The sequence below is a fragment of the Chiroxiphia lanceolata genome, chromosome 3, assembly GCF_009829145.1.
Source record: "Chiroxiphia lanceolata isolate bChiLan1 chromosome 3, bChiLan1.pri, whole genome shotgun sequence".
NCBI lineage: Eukaryota > Metazoa > Chordata > Aves > Passeriformes > Pipridae > Chiroxiphia > Chiroxiphia lanceolata.
This window is the reverse complement of record NC_045639.1, coordinates 107504543-107520948: the sequence shown is the minus strand read 5'-3', so window position 1 is coordinate 107520948 and position 16406 is coordinate 107504543. Positions and strand designations below refer to the sequence as shown.

The 16406-nt window shown below is 42.5% G+C and overlaps 1 protein-coding gene across 2 annotated transcripts in view; it reads left to right on the top strand.

Annotated features, from left to right (window-relative positions):
* Positions 1-15740, top strand: part of HS1BP3 (HCLS1 binding protein 3) — a 51240-nt gene extending 35500 nt beyond the window's left edge. For both annotated transcript variants that reach the window (XM_032684116.1, XM_032684117.1), the window contains exons 5-7: positions 3411-3562; positions 4063-4198; positions 13998-15740. In XM_032684116.1, the coding sequence (XP_032540007.1) occupies positions 3411-3562; positions 4063-4198; positions 13998-14220 (511 nt within the window). In that variant the 3' untranslated portion in view covers positions 14221-15740. The remainder of the gene's footprint in view (positions 1-3410; positions 3563-4062; positions 4199-13997) is intronic.
* The last annotated feature ends 666 nt before the right edge of the window (positions 15741-16406 follow it).

The following is a 16406-nucleotide window of genomic DNA, read 5'->3' as shown; positions in this document are numbered from 1 at the left end:
CTCAACTGGGTAAGTAGTTTCACTGAATAAAGGATACATCTTCTTAAGAGCTGGTTTTGGTGTTTGTTGATATTTTTAATAATTCACTAGAGTGATGTTCCGAAGGTTCGCTTGTTTCAGCAACAAAGAAATAGCAATGACACGGGTCATCTTCCACCAGCTGCATGCTGGTAGTTTCAAAATGTCAGATCCCAGGGTTGTGAGCGTGATGTATGAAGAAAGTTCTAATGAAGTGCAGGGCTTGAGTACAGTAATACTTTGGAAAACCAAATGTTACTTTGTTTCTGTCATCCCAAAAGCCTCTGCATTCCTGCACAAGTTTACTGCACCCTGGCACATCATGATCATCAAATTAAATGTCCTTGCAGGTTCTCCTCTGAAGGGCCACCAGCTGATTGTGGCTTCACAATCAGCTCAGCTCCAGCTAAGTCCCTGCTTATGGGGAGGTAGCAGGAATATGTAGAGGGGGGAATGAGAGGGCAGGCAGATGCACACTCAAGCCAGCTGCAGCTGATTCTGAAACCAGAACTCAGACAGGCTCTGAAACTTCTTAACACACCCGTTCTCATCCACTGACCTCTGCTCAGCAGTGCACAGTCTGGACTGGCACAGCTAAATACAGAACCGTGGGAATCCTGTTTCCCAGTTAGAGCCTGACCTCAACAGAGTCCCTGTATGGATATGCTGGAATTACTTGGCAGTCCAGCTGTGACTTCCTTAGGAGGGTAGTGAGGGGAAACAACTTGAAGGCAGAAAAACAACTTCTTTATGTTCCTACCAGTAGCAGGTCAAGCCCTGGGGTTTTGGCCCTGTGCCGTTACTGCCAGTGGAGTCTCCTGGCAAAACAGAAAGTGAGCCCATGTCAGTGGGCTGGTTTGGTGGTTGGACTAAACAGAGGGTTGTTACTAGGACCTTTCAGTTCAATTATTTTTGTTTTACATGCTGTTCTTTCTGACAGTCTTTATGGTTCTCCTCCCTTTCTTTGATATTTCCCACCACACTGGTAAACTTTACTGCAAATAGTTCAGCTGACTGCTAGTAAACTCCTTAACTTCACTGGGGTGGAGTTGCTTGGAAATGTACTGGCTCGTGGATATAAGTATCTGTGGCATAACAGGTTCTTATGCATCAAGGGAGCTGTTGTAACCCTCTGAATGGACAAGGGATCTTGTCAAAGACTTTTGGCATTCTGTAGGTTGGCAAATCCACATTTATTTTGTCATTCACCTCTCAAAAGCTACTTTATGAGGCTTGAATTATGCAAATAAAGGTTGCTTCTTCCCCAGTAGGTTGGATTTATTTGTGTCTAATAATTCTATTTTTAGTCAGTTTGTCAGCTCTGAAAGACTGTCTTATTGTTCTTCTGATTTTGTGGTTAAATATAATGGTTCTCATTTTTTACCTTTTACTTTAATACTAAGATTCATTTGAGTGATAGATTCCTTACCACAGTTAATAAAGCAAAGAATTTGAGTTTGTGTAGAAATCCTGGGTGAAAGCTGTCTGATTTGTACATATTATACCTTTAGATTTTGACAGGTTTTGGAAGAAGGGTCTTTTACAAATGCTTCAGTCTGAAGCAGTTCCTCGGAGCTGAGCTTTCAAAAGTAGCTCAAATTCAGAAGTCACTCAAGGCATATCATAATGAATATGAATGCAAAATAAAAAATAAAAATGGAAGTTTCTTCTGCTTTAAAATGAAGATTTATGTCATAAATAGTATGCTGACAACTGCAGATACCTTTACTATATCAAATAGGGTATATTTCCAAATAAAGCCATGCTTAAGTTCTCCATAGGGCCTGTTCTTGGACCTCCAAAGTGCTGCATTTGCCATTGTTGAGTCAAAGTGGTGGTAGCAAGGTAGTGTCATCCATGAGTTCTTGTTGATAATAAACTTTTGAAAATAACTGAAAGTAACTGGACTCCACTCTTTTGTGTGCAGCTGTAATCGGAAGAGGATTTTACAAGATTCTTTAATGTAATTGGAATATATGTGTAATCTTTTGACCTTGTTCTTAGTTTTTGATGACTGTGGCATGATAAGTGCTGATAACTGGATTTCCTCTAGGCTGAAACCTGACCTGCTCTATGCAAAGGAGAAGATCAGATATTCTATTGTAAGAGGCCTCAAAGGGTCTACCTGAGAAATTGCAAGGCCAGGACTGCTGAGAGTAAGGTTCTGAGGGTCTCTGAAATGTGACAATTACTTAGGAAGGACATGCTGTCCTGAGGAATGCTTCTCTTTCAGCTTAGTTTGAATTGGACTTTTCACCCAAAGGTTTTGTCCTGTTCTCTAAATTTTCTTTTTTGCACCCTTGAGCATAAGGAAGGCGGGGGCTTAGGAACAGATTGGGGTTTGCTCATAGCTCAAGTTGCCTTCTTGTGAGAGTGGCCTTGTATTTTCAGCCAGTGGAGCATGAGTCCTGGGTGTGGAAGTAAGCAGCACAAACTTTTCACTCAGCTCTTAGAAGGGCATTCAACTCTCCTTGTTTAAGCCGTGTGCAAATGAGGCCTCTAATCCAAACTAGGTTTTAGCTTCTTTCTCCAGAGTGTGGGGAGAGGAGGAGATCTTCAGAGATGTATTGTATCCAGATATCCAGTGTTAAAAATAGGTGGGATTCATTACCCTATGGAGATGTGTGTCTCTGTCCACTGAGTAGAGAAGAAGCCTAAAAATTAACTTTGTCTCACTGTCAAATTTTTAGAGGACTAAATTTAGAGGAAGTTAATCCTATCTGTGGTTCAAGAAAGTATGGGTTACATTTGTAAATTCTGCAAATAGCAGCCTGTCCACCAAGTCTCCCAGTTCCTGCTTGCTTCAGCTTAAAGGTGGTGTAGTCTCATAGTACATCTCCTCTGGGGATGAGGGGAGTGTCTAACACCTTTATGAAGGAAGTATGCAGCAATCAGAAACAGCAGCAGGAACTGGTGGGGAAATGGAGCCAAAAAGATTTTTTAAATCCTGTCCAAAGGAATCATGCAATGGACCAACCTGCACTTTGTTTTTCAAGCCATCCCTTTCTGTCCATCTAGGACAGTGTTGCTCAAACTGGCCTTCTTTCTTATTTTAAGCTTTCTGTGTGGGAGGAGTATAACTGCTTAAAATAAATGGGTTTGAGTGGCAGTTTGCACAGTACAGCATTGTTAGCCCTGCTCTTCCCATTCCCACTGGGCTCCTTGACAGTTCTTAGGAATACACAACATAGGCATATGTACAGTACATCAGACAACAGTCCCTCCAGCTCAGTATCCCATTCCTGCCAGTGACTAAGAGGTGTCTGTGCACCTTTCTATAGACCTTTCCTAGCCTCCTGCCATGTATTTTCAGCGTAGGAGACTTTCTAAACATAAATCTTCCTTGTTAAATGAAGAATTGGAGCTGACTTTCTTTTCCTCTTGTGTTTTAGAACTAAAAAAGCAAAAAAGGCATCTGCTCCTCCAACCAAGGAAGAGAAACCCAAATTAACCCTTTTTGAAGAGGAAGTGGATCCAGATGAAGGACTCTTTGGTCCAGAAGAAGATTTCTCATCAGTTGGTCCCAGAAAGAAGATGAAAGAGAGTAAATCTGTTCTATATTTGTAAATACACAGATTATTTTATCTAAAAAATGTGTGTAATAGAGCTTTTAAATTAGGGCAGTACAGAATATACAAGCTAAATAATGACTTGAGAATGTTAAGGTAAAGCTTCAGCTGAGCAGAATCATTTTAAATCATTCAGAAAGAATAATACCTATACAGGTACCATAGCTGTTCACTGTAAACATTTTGAACTGGGATATTAAGGTCTGTGTAGGAGCTGTCTGTCCCACAGTCACTCATGCCACACTAGCAAGAGTAATGTGACCTACTGCTGAGTGCAAGGAAAAAGCAGATTTACCAAGTCCTGAGAGTGCAGAGTATCACTGCACTTTGTGGATTGGAAGTCTTTGTTAAAACCATAATTGTCTACATGATCTGGTTTTTTAGCCCAGTAGCCACATTTACTAGCTAGTGTTAGTCCAGGCATCGTGTTACATTGCGTGATCTAACTACAGCATTTTCTGGTTCCCCTTTCTAGATCTGAAATTATTTGAAGATCCAGACCTTGGTGGGGTGGTGAGACTGGGTGACTCGCTGCTGCTGCCAGATGCCTGTGGGAACAGCAAGTATGTGCTGAGCAGGGGTCCTGAGGAGGACACTGAGGAACTGCTGAGGTACTCATCTTAAATCTGTCCTGTGGGGTGAATGAGAGAAAAGCTTAAATACTTCAAATGCAAACTGTGAATCAATACTTGTACTGATAAGTGAAATGTGAGATGTGTTCATGGAGTTTGGAAATCAAACACATTAGAAAGGAAAGTAGGAAGACTCTCTGAGAAAGGTAAGGTGCAAGGTATTATTCTCTGACTCCGAAGGAAATGACTTGAAGGCCCCAGGCATGCTGTCTAGTTCTTGTTTTCTAACATGACACTTCTGCTTTCTGCAAATGATCCACAGGGAACCTGACCTCCATTTTGAGAAGTGAGGAACAAAGCCCAGAGACAGAACAGTTCAGCTTCAGGGAGGTGAAATCAGGGGCTCTTGCCACAGGAGGAAGGGTTTTCTGCTGATGGTTCACAGACCTCTGTGCATGTTTCCAGGAGGAATCCTATGCATACCTCCACAGCAGTAAAGGACTCTCATTAAAATCTTTATCACCCTGCATTTAATTTTTAATCTAGTGGAAAGGACTGGAGCTCAGAATTATAGGAGGGAATAATGTATTACTTCCCCCTTGATAGTGTAGCACTGGAACAGCACATGTGTTTTATCCCTGACTTCTCTCTCACAAGACTAGTTTGCCTGCACTGATAATCCTCAAGAGATCAAGCAGGGAACGAATACTCAGAGAGACCAGCATCACCAGGGAATCTATGCTGCAGTAATGAGTCAAATTCATGCCTTCTGGATCTTAGGCTGGCATCTGAAAGATGAGGCCAGCCTGCTTCCAGTGCTAATTCGTGCCAGCCAGCTCCTGTTAGGATGTATTACTTCCACAGCAGGTACTAAGCCCAGGAGAGAGAAGCTGTGTGTGGTTTCCAACCACTCCTGAAGCAGGTAATTTTGCAGCTATTGCTTTCTATGCATGTAGAAGTGCTGTCTGCCTTAACAGCAATACCTGGCTTACTTTAAACAAAGGTTAAATTGGGTTGGGTGCCATCTTGCATTACATTCTGACAGCCCACCTGATGTTTATAGAAGCTGATGGGGCAGGACATGACCTGATTTGGTGCAGTGGTATACTGGGAGCAGACACGTATGTGCTTGCTATATTTTCATGTTTGCTTTAGCAATCTCAGCACGCAGCACTTGATCCAGAGTGTTCATTCAGCTAGAAGTGCCTGTTCCAATGCACTCCTTGCATTTTCATCCTCTAGAGAGAGCCTTTCCTTCTGTCATGTTAATGTGTTCTGGATTATGTATGTTCTTTTCCTCTGTGGCAGAGAAGGGTCTCTGAAGTCTGCTCTGAGACCAATAGACCATGGTTTTAAATCATTTTGGGTCATCAGTGACAGCAGCACACCCAGATGGTTATGGAAACTCATGGGAAAAGATTACATTTCTTTTAAATTCCAGTAGTTTTCATTTATCCTTGATTTGTCCCAGTGCTTTCAACAGTTGACAAGTCATCAAGATCCAATTGGAAATGAATGCACATAATGAAGCAGAAAATCATGCCAGTGGTCCAATGGGAAAGTTGCTATGGGAATCCAGAGGCAACTCCTGGCTGTGCAAGAGGTATAGGCAGATAGGTCAGGATCTGTTGATCTGTTCAGGTGCCTAACACCCTCTGAAATTCCCCTAGTAACCCCAGTTCATGGTGTTATCTGCACATCATAGAGAGCTGGTGGACTTAATGCAGGGCAGTTGGGGCTCAAGGAGAAACTGCTGTTAATGGGGCGGGAGGAGTGGCAGTGTTCATTTCACCTAACCAACACTTCACCTCGCCTCTATGTCAATTCTTTGCAGTCACCTGAAACCCCACATCTAAACTTTCTCAAATGGTTGAGCACATTACATTTTTTTTTCTGTTCAGCCTCAGCAGAACTGTCAGGTCTCATAAATTTAGGGGCAGCATTTGAATTATCTCCCACATTCCCTTACCACCGGACTGGTGTTTACATATTCTTGCAGGGCAGTGCCACAGTCTCTTTTCCAGGCTGTGACCCTTTGTGGCGAAAGGAAATGTTCAACTTGAGCTGAACCCTGCAATCTCCCCGGCATGGGGATTTGAGCATATTTTGAAGCCTAAGAATAAGTCTTACCTTTGCCCTGAAGGTCTTGACAAGTACTCTCCTTTCCCAAAGGAGACTGAAGAAATGTCTCCCCAGCCTTCAGATCAAATTAGTAGCTGTGACAACCCATTCCTTCAGTGGGCTCAAGCTGTATGAGCTGCTAGAGGAAAACAGAAACGTCTGGGTCTGTTGGACATACTCTGTTATACCACACAGAAAGTTTACCTGGACACATTTTGTTAAGATCCAAGACCATCCTGAGCTATGATGCTCCAGCAGGTCTGTCCAGGTCAGAAACCTGGACATGTTCACCAGTGGATTAGCTGAATGATGCAGATATGGGAGCTCCTCACTCATGTAGCGAACATTCACATGTACTACAGAGTCTGCTCATGTGCATGTGGTAGATCTGAGAAGTGTCTGACTCACTGTGAATCATGGGAAGAGTTAGGAGAGCGCTGCCCAAGGCAGAGGAAGGCAGAACCTTCTTCTTCCAAAGGGGAGATGGGAAAAAGATATTGTTCAGAGCAGAACACAGGAGCAGCCAAATCGTTCGTGATCTTTATGGTACCTGGGTGGTTGCAGCAGCAGTAGCACCACAGCACTGTCAGCACAGCAGTGAATCCTCAGCAGTGACTGTAAATCTTGAGGCAGAGACTGTTAGGGAGACAAACGAGTCTGCAAAATGTACGTGGGCTGTACTTGTCACAACATGAGGGAGAAGAGAATATGATAAATATTCTCATTGCAAACTGAAGACTCTGCTCTCTCTGAATACCTGCTCATATGAAATGAGAACTACTGTTTTAAATAGAATCACCTAGTTTACATTAACAAGCATAGAGAAGAACCGATTTCTCTGTAAATGTCATGGAGGGTTTCTTTTTATGGAAAAATACCCATGTCCGTTCAAACAAATATCTTCCCTCTTCCTGTCCATTGACCTTTTACTGGTTACTAATTTCTTGGCCTACTGACAGATATTAAGTGATGGTGATGGGAAATCTTGCTGAGCTACCTCATCCTAACCACTGGCTTAGTAGATGCAGGCACTGTTTCCTACCATTAGGTCTGCCATAATACATCAGTAAGGTGTCTGTCTATACTTCATGTCCTTCCAGAACCTGTGGAAAAGAGATAATTGCTGTGGTAGGAACCAGCAAGGTCAAGTCCCATTGCGTTGCCTTCGGGAAAACAGGATCATGTCTTACTCTTCCTTCATAGGATGTGCTTTGAGAAAGAGAGGGATAGGCAACCAGATGGTTTTGCCTGATTTATCTTTGTTGGAGTGTGTTGCTCTGAGGTTGGAGAAGGTTATCCTTAAATATTAACCAGCTTTCTTGGGCCCCTCTTCCCTCCAGACCTTTTTCCCATGGTACTCTACTAAGCAGGCCCCTGAAGAGGCCAAAGACTGCTTTCCTGAAATACGGAGTACTGAGCTTGCTGTGCACCCTCTTCACTGCCCTAAGAGGCTTCACCATTTCATGGTCACTGCAGCCAAGGCTGCCCTTGAGCATCATATTCTCCACCAGCCCCTCCTTGTTGGTGAGAATAAAGTCCAGCATAGCACCTCTCCTTGTTGGCTTCTCTATCACTTGGAGAAGTAATTTGACCTCAACACGTTCCAGGAACCTCCTAGATTGCTTATGGCCTGCTAGTTGTCCTTCCAACAAATATTGGGGTGGTTGAAGTCCTCTTTGAGGACCAAGGTTTGTGAACATGAGTCTCATGCTGTCTATAGAGGACCTTACCCTCTCAGTCTTCCTGACCGGGTGGCCTGTAGCAGACTCCCGCTATAATGTCACCCGTCCCTGCCCTTGCTTTATTCCTGCCCCATAAATTCCTAGATGGCTCCTCATCCATCCCCAGGCTGAGCTCCATGCACTCCAGGTGGTCATTGACATAGGGGATGACAGTCCCTCCTTGTGTCCCCTGCCTGTCCTTCTTAAAGAGCCTGTATCCTTCCATTCCAACACTCCAGTCATAGGAGCCTTCCCACCATGTCTCCATTATGCCAGTGAGATCATAGCCCTGCAGGCATGCGCTCTTCTACCTCATTAATCTGAATCATGCCTGTCTGGTGTGATGGATCAGGTTTTTTTGGAAAACCAATGCTAGAATTGATCCTGTGAATGTTGCAGCAGCTCTGTGGGCCCACAGAATTACATAAATTATCACACTTCCTAGCCTGAAGTAATTATCGCAGTTGTCTGAGCAGCTTTTTAGGAGAGATTTAATTAGCTTCACCTTTGATAATGAATAGGGAGCTGAGATGGAAGGAAGCAGCTGTCAGCACAACATTTGTCTTTTTCCAGTGCTTAAAAACGTGTCAGCAGCAGGATCCCAGTTTTGCTGCCCTGAGATGGCAGACCATGTGTTCTTTCTTAGGATTACACTGATGACCTTTTCAGAAGCATTGCAGTGTTAGAGACTGAAGCTGTTTGTGAAACCACATCCTAACACTGCACATTTCTAACCATTCAGTCCATACAAACCCTGAAGTTATCTCTGTTGATTAGAGCATAGTGTTAATAATGGCAAGGTCATGGGCTTGATCTCCATGTGGGCTGTTGACTGAAGATTTGGACTTGGTGGTCCTTGTGGGTCCCTTCCAACTCAGAAGATTCTGTGATTGTATGACTAGAGGTTTGTCAGCTTCCGGTTTGCCGAGGAGCCGTTGCCACCTCTGAGGCAGAAAAGTTTGTGTGATCATCTTTGAGCAGGCATTAGCAGATGCTGAATTCAGAGAACAATAGTTACATCTTCAGACTGGCCAGAAGTCATGTGGCACACCATCTCCAGCACTTTTGCCTCGTTCTGGGGGTATGAGAACAGCACCACAGTTGGAAAAAGAGCTTTGAGAAACTCCAGAGGGTTTTAATGTAGATCCTTTGGGCAGAGGGTTGTTTGGGCAATGGGCAGGTGGTAGAGGAGATTGCAGTAACTGAGTCAGAAAGCTCCTGACCACTCCAGAGCAGTTTCTCTCGCTTGTTGTGACATAACTGTGGGGAAAGGTCTTTGATTTAGGTTACAATAAACAAATACATTCTTCTGTGATGGTTTTCAAGCATTTACTTTCTTCATTTAATTCTTCATGTGATGTATAGGGTTGCTATTTACAAACACTGGAACAGCTATAAAATAAACTTGGCCAACAGAATAAAAAGGCTTTTGCCAGACAGGAAACATTAATCCTTGCCCCACCCTTAGGAACATGTATAGGTTGTACAGAATAATGCAGAGAGGTGGCCTGAAGTCCTGACCTCTCCTAGTGTAGCAAGAAATGTTTTTGCTGGACTTGAGACTCACCACGTTTCAAGGATCTTGTCCCAGGCTGTTTGCATTTTTGACAGACATTGTCAGCTCAGGGGGCAAAAGCTGCCTGCTTTTCCATGCCCCAGCTGCACCTTTGTCTGGTGATTAGGGAACTTTCTAGAGAAGCAGGAGACAGAGGTTTGAACTTCTTCAGACTGGAAAAATTGACTTGTCTCATTTCCTGGGTGAGTGATGTAACAAGCAGGCTGTTTTCCTCAGAGGGCTTGTGGGCATGTGTGTGTAGGACTTACCTGTGCTAATGAGCCCATTCTCTGGCTCTTGGCCAGGCAGCATCCATGCTGTTGGGACTCTCTCCAGCTTCAGAACAAGGTGAGTGTATACAACTGCCTCGTGGGAATGGTCCCTGTCCTGCATCAGCTTCTAGTTGTGCCAGAGTTTTTAGGAGGAGGGCTGATCTGTTCCAGACTAAAGCTGTGCCAGTGGTTCTTGTAGCATTTCAGCAGTACAAATTCACACATTCTAGTGTCCAGACATATTTCCTGGTCCTGGTTAAAATACCACTATGAATTTACCTATAGTGGATTGCAGGGGAAAGCTGAAGCAGAAAGGGAGATACCTTCTACATGGACCCCAGTGCTTGATATTCCTGTGGTTAACTCCAGCCTGTGTGTTTCCCTGGGCCCTGCTAGACACCACACTGTCTCCAGTGACCATGGTAGTAGTGATGGTTCAGAGATACTTTGAAACCTCCTGCCTATTTTTGGGCCCAAATCTTTTCTAAAGTTATAGATGTGATATTACACCACTCCCCAAGGCTTCACTAAGGTATCTCTTGTGCGTGTAATTAACACCAGACAAAATAAAGATAATAAGATAGGGAAATATAAAAGTCTGTTCTGCAAGAACTGCTGTTAGTTGCACAACAGAGCTTCCAGCATGAGACTTTTTGGATACTTTAGGAAATTATGGGAGTCTTTGTCTCTTGCTTTCATTACTGGTTCTTCTCATTAGAGCATTCCCAGCAAGCAGAGTACACTGTTCCCATCATGCTGTACATGCACATAGTCATTCCTGTCCCAAAGATTTTGTCCAGAGAGACGGGACAGAGTTCAGAGAACTGGCATCTAAAATGTTGATGTTTGGATGGGGACTGTGTCTGTCTCCAAGTCAGAACTCATTTGCTCTCCTGAAGACCACATGCCATCGGTCATTTTGTAGGGCTTTGTGACAGCCTTTCTTCAGTAAGGGGTTTGATTGCTTTCCGTGTCTGGAAACAAAGAGAATTTGCACCAATAGAGTCTGTGAATCAGCACAACAGTATGGCAGGAATTTTAAACAATGTGGCACTGCTTTTCCATTACAGAAAATGAGAGAGACTAATTAAAGAATGATTAATTACACGGATTGTGTGCCTGGTGGTCTATAAAAAGATGGGAATGGGAAGCTTCTTCCTTTAATCTTGTTTCAGAATAGTTGCTTGATTTTTTTCTTCTTCCTCCTGGCCTGGAGTTAAATATGGTAGTAGTTATGCACTGTAACAACTCATTTGCTTCTCAAGAAGTAGTAGTCCTTGTTTCTATCTCTGCCTGAGGCATTTTGCATTTTACCTCTTTAGTTTTGCAAAGACAGTTCTGTCTCACATGATCAAACAGCAGTGGATCAAACAGTTTGCCTGCCACTGCAGCACTGAAAAGCAGGTTTTGAGACAAAGACCACATATTATCTGTATTCTCTGTAAGAGACTTCTGTCTAACCCAAGTCTTGAAAAAATCCAGGACAAAGGAAATTACATTAACAGATTCCAGACTTTGAAAAATCATCCCCTGCAGAATCTTTGGGTTAAAAGCACTGTACCAAACCCTCACTCCCTAAAAAACCCAACAGCCTACTGGACTCGACCTTTTGAGGGTAATTTTGGCTTGCTGAGTAGTTTTGTTGCTGTGGTTAGCACAGAAATTAGTACAGAGCCACACAGGAGTATAGAATTCAGGAATCTGTACCATCTGATCAAGTAATGAGCTGGATTTACTGCTGTTCCTTCTGGGCAGTGCACCTACTTCAAAATCATGCTTCCTCTATAGGGTCTGTATGTATATCGTGTGTTGTTCTCTGGTTATTATGGTTTCTGTTATTTATGACCAGAACTTTATGACATGGACGCTGATTCAGTCAGTATTTGTTTATGCCAGGAAAGGAGGCATCAGATCAGTTAGTGAGACTTCAGAAATACCAGCCCTAACACGTTTTGTTTATTACAGACCAAAGAGAACAAGAACATGTCTTGGCAATGTGATCACAGGTGTGATATCTCTGAGATATCAGAGTTTGCAGCAAACAGAAAAGCCTGGTCTTAAATGAAATTAATTTCTTCCACGTAGATGAGAAATTCAGAAATACATAGAGTGTGTTTTGTAAGTTAAGTGGGACGTGTCATCCACAGGGAATCATGAAAACTAAAAGACATCAGAAATCTTATCTAAACAAAGGAAAATATAATCTCCAGAGTTATTTGGAGGATGAAATTTGAGGAGCTGGCTACTGGAATACCACAGGTAGAGTTCAAGGTGCAGAGCTCTGGGTCAGTGGACTGCTCTGTCCATCAGTTGGTCTGTTTAGATATTTCACAGTTTTAGATATCAGTGTTCAGGCAATTAATTTTAAAAGAGTAACCTTGGGTAAAACTGAGTCTTTTTAGATTCCTTTTGGGATTCACAGAAAGACCTGTCTGACTTCAGGAATGGTTTTACCTTAAAAGGTTCTGACTGACTGTACAGCAGAAAATTTAGGCTGATCCATGTTGACTTTATGGCCAATTCATGGTGAGTGTAGTTTGTCTCAGCCTGGGCAGAACAGTTGTAAGTTCCTCACAGCTTTTAATGAGAGTCAACACAAAAAAGAAAACCTTGAAATCATACAGTTTGTCTTAGTAATAGTGGGATCCTTAGCTGAGGGGTCTGGAGCTCTTGAAGTACCTGTGGTTTTTACATTCAAACAATATTCACTGGAGATGGAGGAGTAAAGTGTCTCTGTGAGGTTGCTTCTTCTGTTGATCATGTTCCCCATGGTCCTGGACAGTTGCCCTCATCAGTTGCTTCCCAAATTATGGAAAAGCTGAGCTTTGCTTTAATTGTCTGCAGAAAGCCCTACCAATTGTTCTGCCATGTGGCAGAGGCATTTTCTCCTAAGACTACTGGCAAATAAAGAGAGAAAGGGAGGAATCAGTGTCCCATTTAGTCAACAGAAGTTATCCTAGTGGTTTCACAGGGATATGGGTAATACCTCCCCTAAGATGACCTCATTGTCTGGTAGTGAGGAAGATATTAACTGGATATCAGGGAAAGGTTCTTCCCCTAGAGGGTGACTGAGCACTGGAACAGGCTTCTGAGGGCAGTAGTCACAGCCCCAAGCCTCACAGAGTTCAAGATGCGTTTTGGACAATGCTCTCAGGCACATGGTGTGACTATTGGGGTGTCCTGTGCAGGGCCAGGAGTTGGACTCAGTGATCATTGTGAATCTCCTCTAACTCAGGATATTCTGTGATTCTATGATTCTAATTACAAAAGGCAAAGAGTGGAAGAACCAAAAAATACCTGACATGAAATGACTCATTCATGCTCCAGGGACTGCATACCTATGGGGCATGTGGAAGGGGAAACTAAAAAGGTGTCTTCCTTAGACTCCTATGTGTTATCCTGTTCCAGTGAGTGGAGCTGCTGGAGAGCATCCTTCTTTTCTTTTCCTCCACATATTCACTTTTCAAAGGCAGACAGCCCTTGGAGTTACAAGGCAGTCTATCATAGGGGCTCTCTCAAAATCTTTAACAGCTCATGTGGGAACAGAGTTTGGCACACACAGCCTGCTGCATCTCTGATAAGGTCAAACAATGCAGGTAGAAAATATCCTGAACTGTTTGAAGTGCTCTGGGTTATTTCACTAGGAAATAGAGGGAAATTGTCACAAAAAGAGTTGTTGTATATGGTCACAGATTGCAAAACTTCTTCAGTTTCCCGGAAGCAAATGTGAACACGGTATTTTTAAATCCATTAGTGTTTCCAGTTTCTCATGATTGAGCTCAGTCTCAATTTTGGGTGATGGGAATGAAGAGGAAACAGAGCTGAATGTGAAAAATTTTAGTTTCCCATGAAAATTTATGGGAAGCAAATCATCCTGTCACAAATTAAAAACGTTTGTTTTCCAAACTAAAATAAAGTTCTTTTTCATTTGATAATTGCAAATTGCTTTTAATTTAGACATTTGAAAACATGCTGTAAAATTAATTAACTTGTACAATGAACTGAGAAGCCACATTATAAAAGACAGTTCTTATGGAAAGTTCTGTGGAAAGAGAAATTCATCAAAGTAGATTCTTTCCTGCAGAAAGTTATATTTTGAAAGATTGCATTTTCTTACGAAACAATACAGAAAATCCCAAGATTTTAGTAATATTTTCTTTTCATTCCAGAGTTGCAGATGATTTTGAGAAACTCTTGGAAGTTACCTCTAAACCAAAACCTAAGGTACCACCAAAACCACTGCTGTCTCAGAAGCCAGCAATTGCCCCCAGGAGCACCAATTCATCTTCGCCGACAAAGCCAAATGAAAGCAGGATTCAGACAATGAATGAAGTGGACATTCTCCAGTATATCCAGGAAAATATGAACAATGAAGATACCAGTCTTTTTTGAACATAGGTATTTTTAAAATGTAATGATGCCTTCTTGGCCCTAACTCATGGTGAGCTCTAGTGACAGAAGCAAAAGCTGACCAGGTGTTTTTACTGTCGCAGTGCTTATTTGTGTCCCAGGACGTAGAGAGCAGCAAGTTTGAGTAGAAGAACCTCAACATGAGGTTTTCAAAACAGTGCATCTGTGGTATAATGTTGCCCTAGTTTTTCAAGGGTTTACAGGGAATGTGGACAAGGAAGTAGCACTACAGATTGTCTGCTGCTGGTTTAGTTTCAACATATTACAGTTTTGGCCAGTTGATTGAAAATGGTAAGAATGTTGTACATATGGTATCTGTGAATAATGTCCAACAAATGGTCTGAAGCAGAATGGGATGCTGTTCCTGTAATTTTTAGACAGTGTATTTCAGCTCACTGGAAAGGCCATTTTTCTTTTCTCCAGTTCATTTTTGTAGCAGCCTTTTCCTGCCTGACTGGTATCTCAGTAGTTTATAATAGGAACTGTTGAGTATAGGTAATAGTTCCTCAGTATTTCAGAGAAGCACTGAAATCCCAGCTAAGCCTGACTACCTGCTACCTTAGTTGCTGCACAAATGCCAACTTGTAAGAGAACTTTAGGCCTGCGAACACCAGACTATGCATCTCTGACTCCTGGGTAGAACTGCAAATGACTGAAGGTGGGTAAGAACACAGCTCCAGACATATACAGAGCTTGCAGTATGTGGGATGTTTGGATGCTGTAGGACTCCTGTGAACTCCAGATTCAAAAGAACTAATTTTTTCCAGCCAAGTCTTCCTGGGCTTACACTGTAGTTAGCGGAGAGACAGAGATTTCTCCAGGAAGTGATTCAGTGCAGGTGTCTTAATGGAAGAACTCTGAATTGCTCTCTGGAGTCACTGTTTCTCTCCTGTTCCTTCAATTTACCCAGAACTTAAAGAACCAGCCATGGTGGTTGATTCTACTAAGGTAAAATGAGTTTTTGTGATAAAACAGCGGTCCGTTCCTTACTATGCAATGGATAAAAAGAGGGAGGACAAACTTGGGATTATCCAGAGGAAAAATAATAAAAAGAAAATATGCTGAAGAACTTCTAATATGCAGGAAAAGAAAACCATGGTAGAACAGGCATCACAGACTACTCCCTCTTCTTGTCTGGCTCAGCCACTCTGGTTGAACATGCTGGATTTGCTTCTAATGTGGGTTGATATCTGACATCGTGCAGAGATTCCTGAACTCGCTCCACGTGTGGTCTAGCCAGAGGTGAAGACCAGCTTCCCAGAGGGAAATCTTTAATATGTTTAAGCCATATCACTATCCCAATATTTGCCTTTCTAATATAGAGCAGAATTAATAGAAAGCGTTATATATATTTTTAATAATGAAATTATTTCTATTAGTATTTCCTTTTTAAGCCAATGGAAAATATTATGAAGGTATTTTGGTTTGATGGGACAGATAAAATATAACCATTGGCTTTTGTCTATGTCTGTTATGTTTTACTATAATAAAGCATTTTGGTAACCCACAGGTGTTATTGTTGTTGTTCTCTCAGTTGTACATTAGCAACAAATCAGAGTTAAAGGATGGATTCCGTTTAACCCATGAGACGTGTTACATGGTATTAAAGTGTAAATAGGTATGAAACCAAGAGTGTAGCTGCACTCACATTTCCTTTGAGAGCAGTTAAAGGTAGAACTATGTATGGGCAAAGGTAGTACCTGATCCTGTCTGTTCCCACAGAGTCCTGGTGCAATTAGGAATCCTATTTATCCTGGCCTGCAAAAGGGGAACAGAAGCAGCGGGAAGAAAATAAATGACTTACCAGAGAGCAGGCAGGGAGCAGCAGGCAGGATAAATTAATTCAGGGCAGCCTTCCTGTTGCAGTACCTGCTGTCATGAACAGCCACTGTATATTTAACTGAGGGCTGAGGAATCATCATCTCCATTTTATTTGGCACTATGTGTGGATGCTGCTTGTATTCCTGTATTTTTGGCCTACAGCCCATCACACAGCCTGAACACTACTAAAACCACCACACTGCAGGCCATTAATGATCAGTGAACTTGAGTGCAGATCTTCAACCTCTGTGGGGGATCAACAAGGGAAAAGGATTAAGATTTCTTTAAGTGCATTAGAGAAATCAATGAAGAACAGAGCTGGCAGCACCCTGGGAGACCAGTTTGTC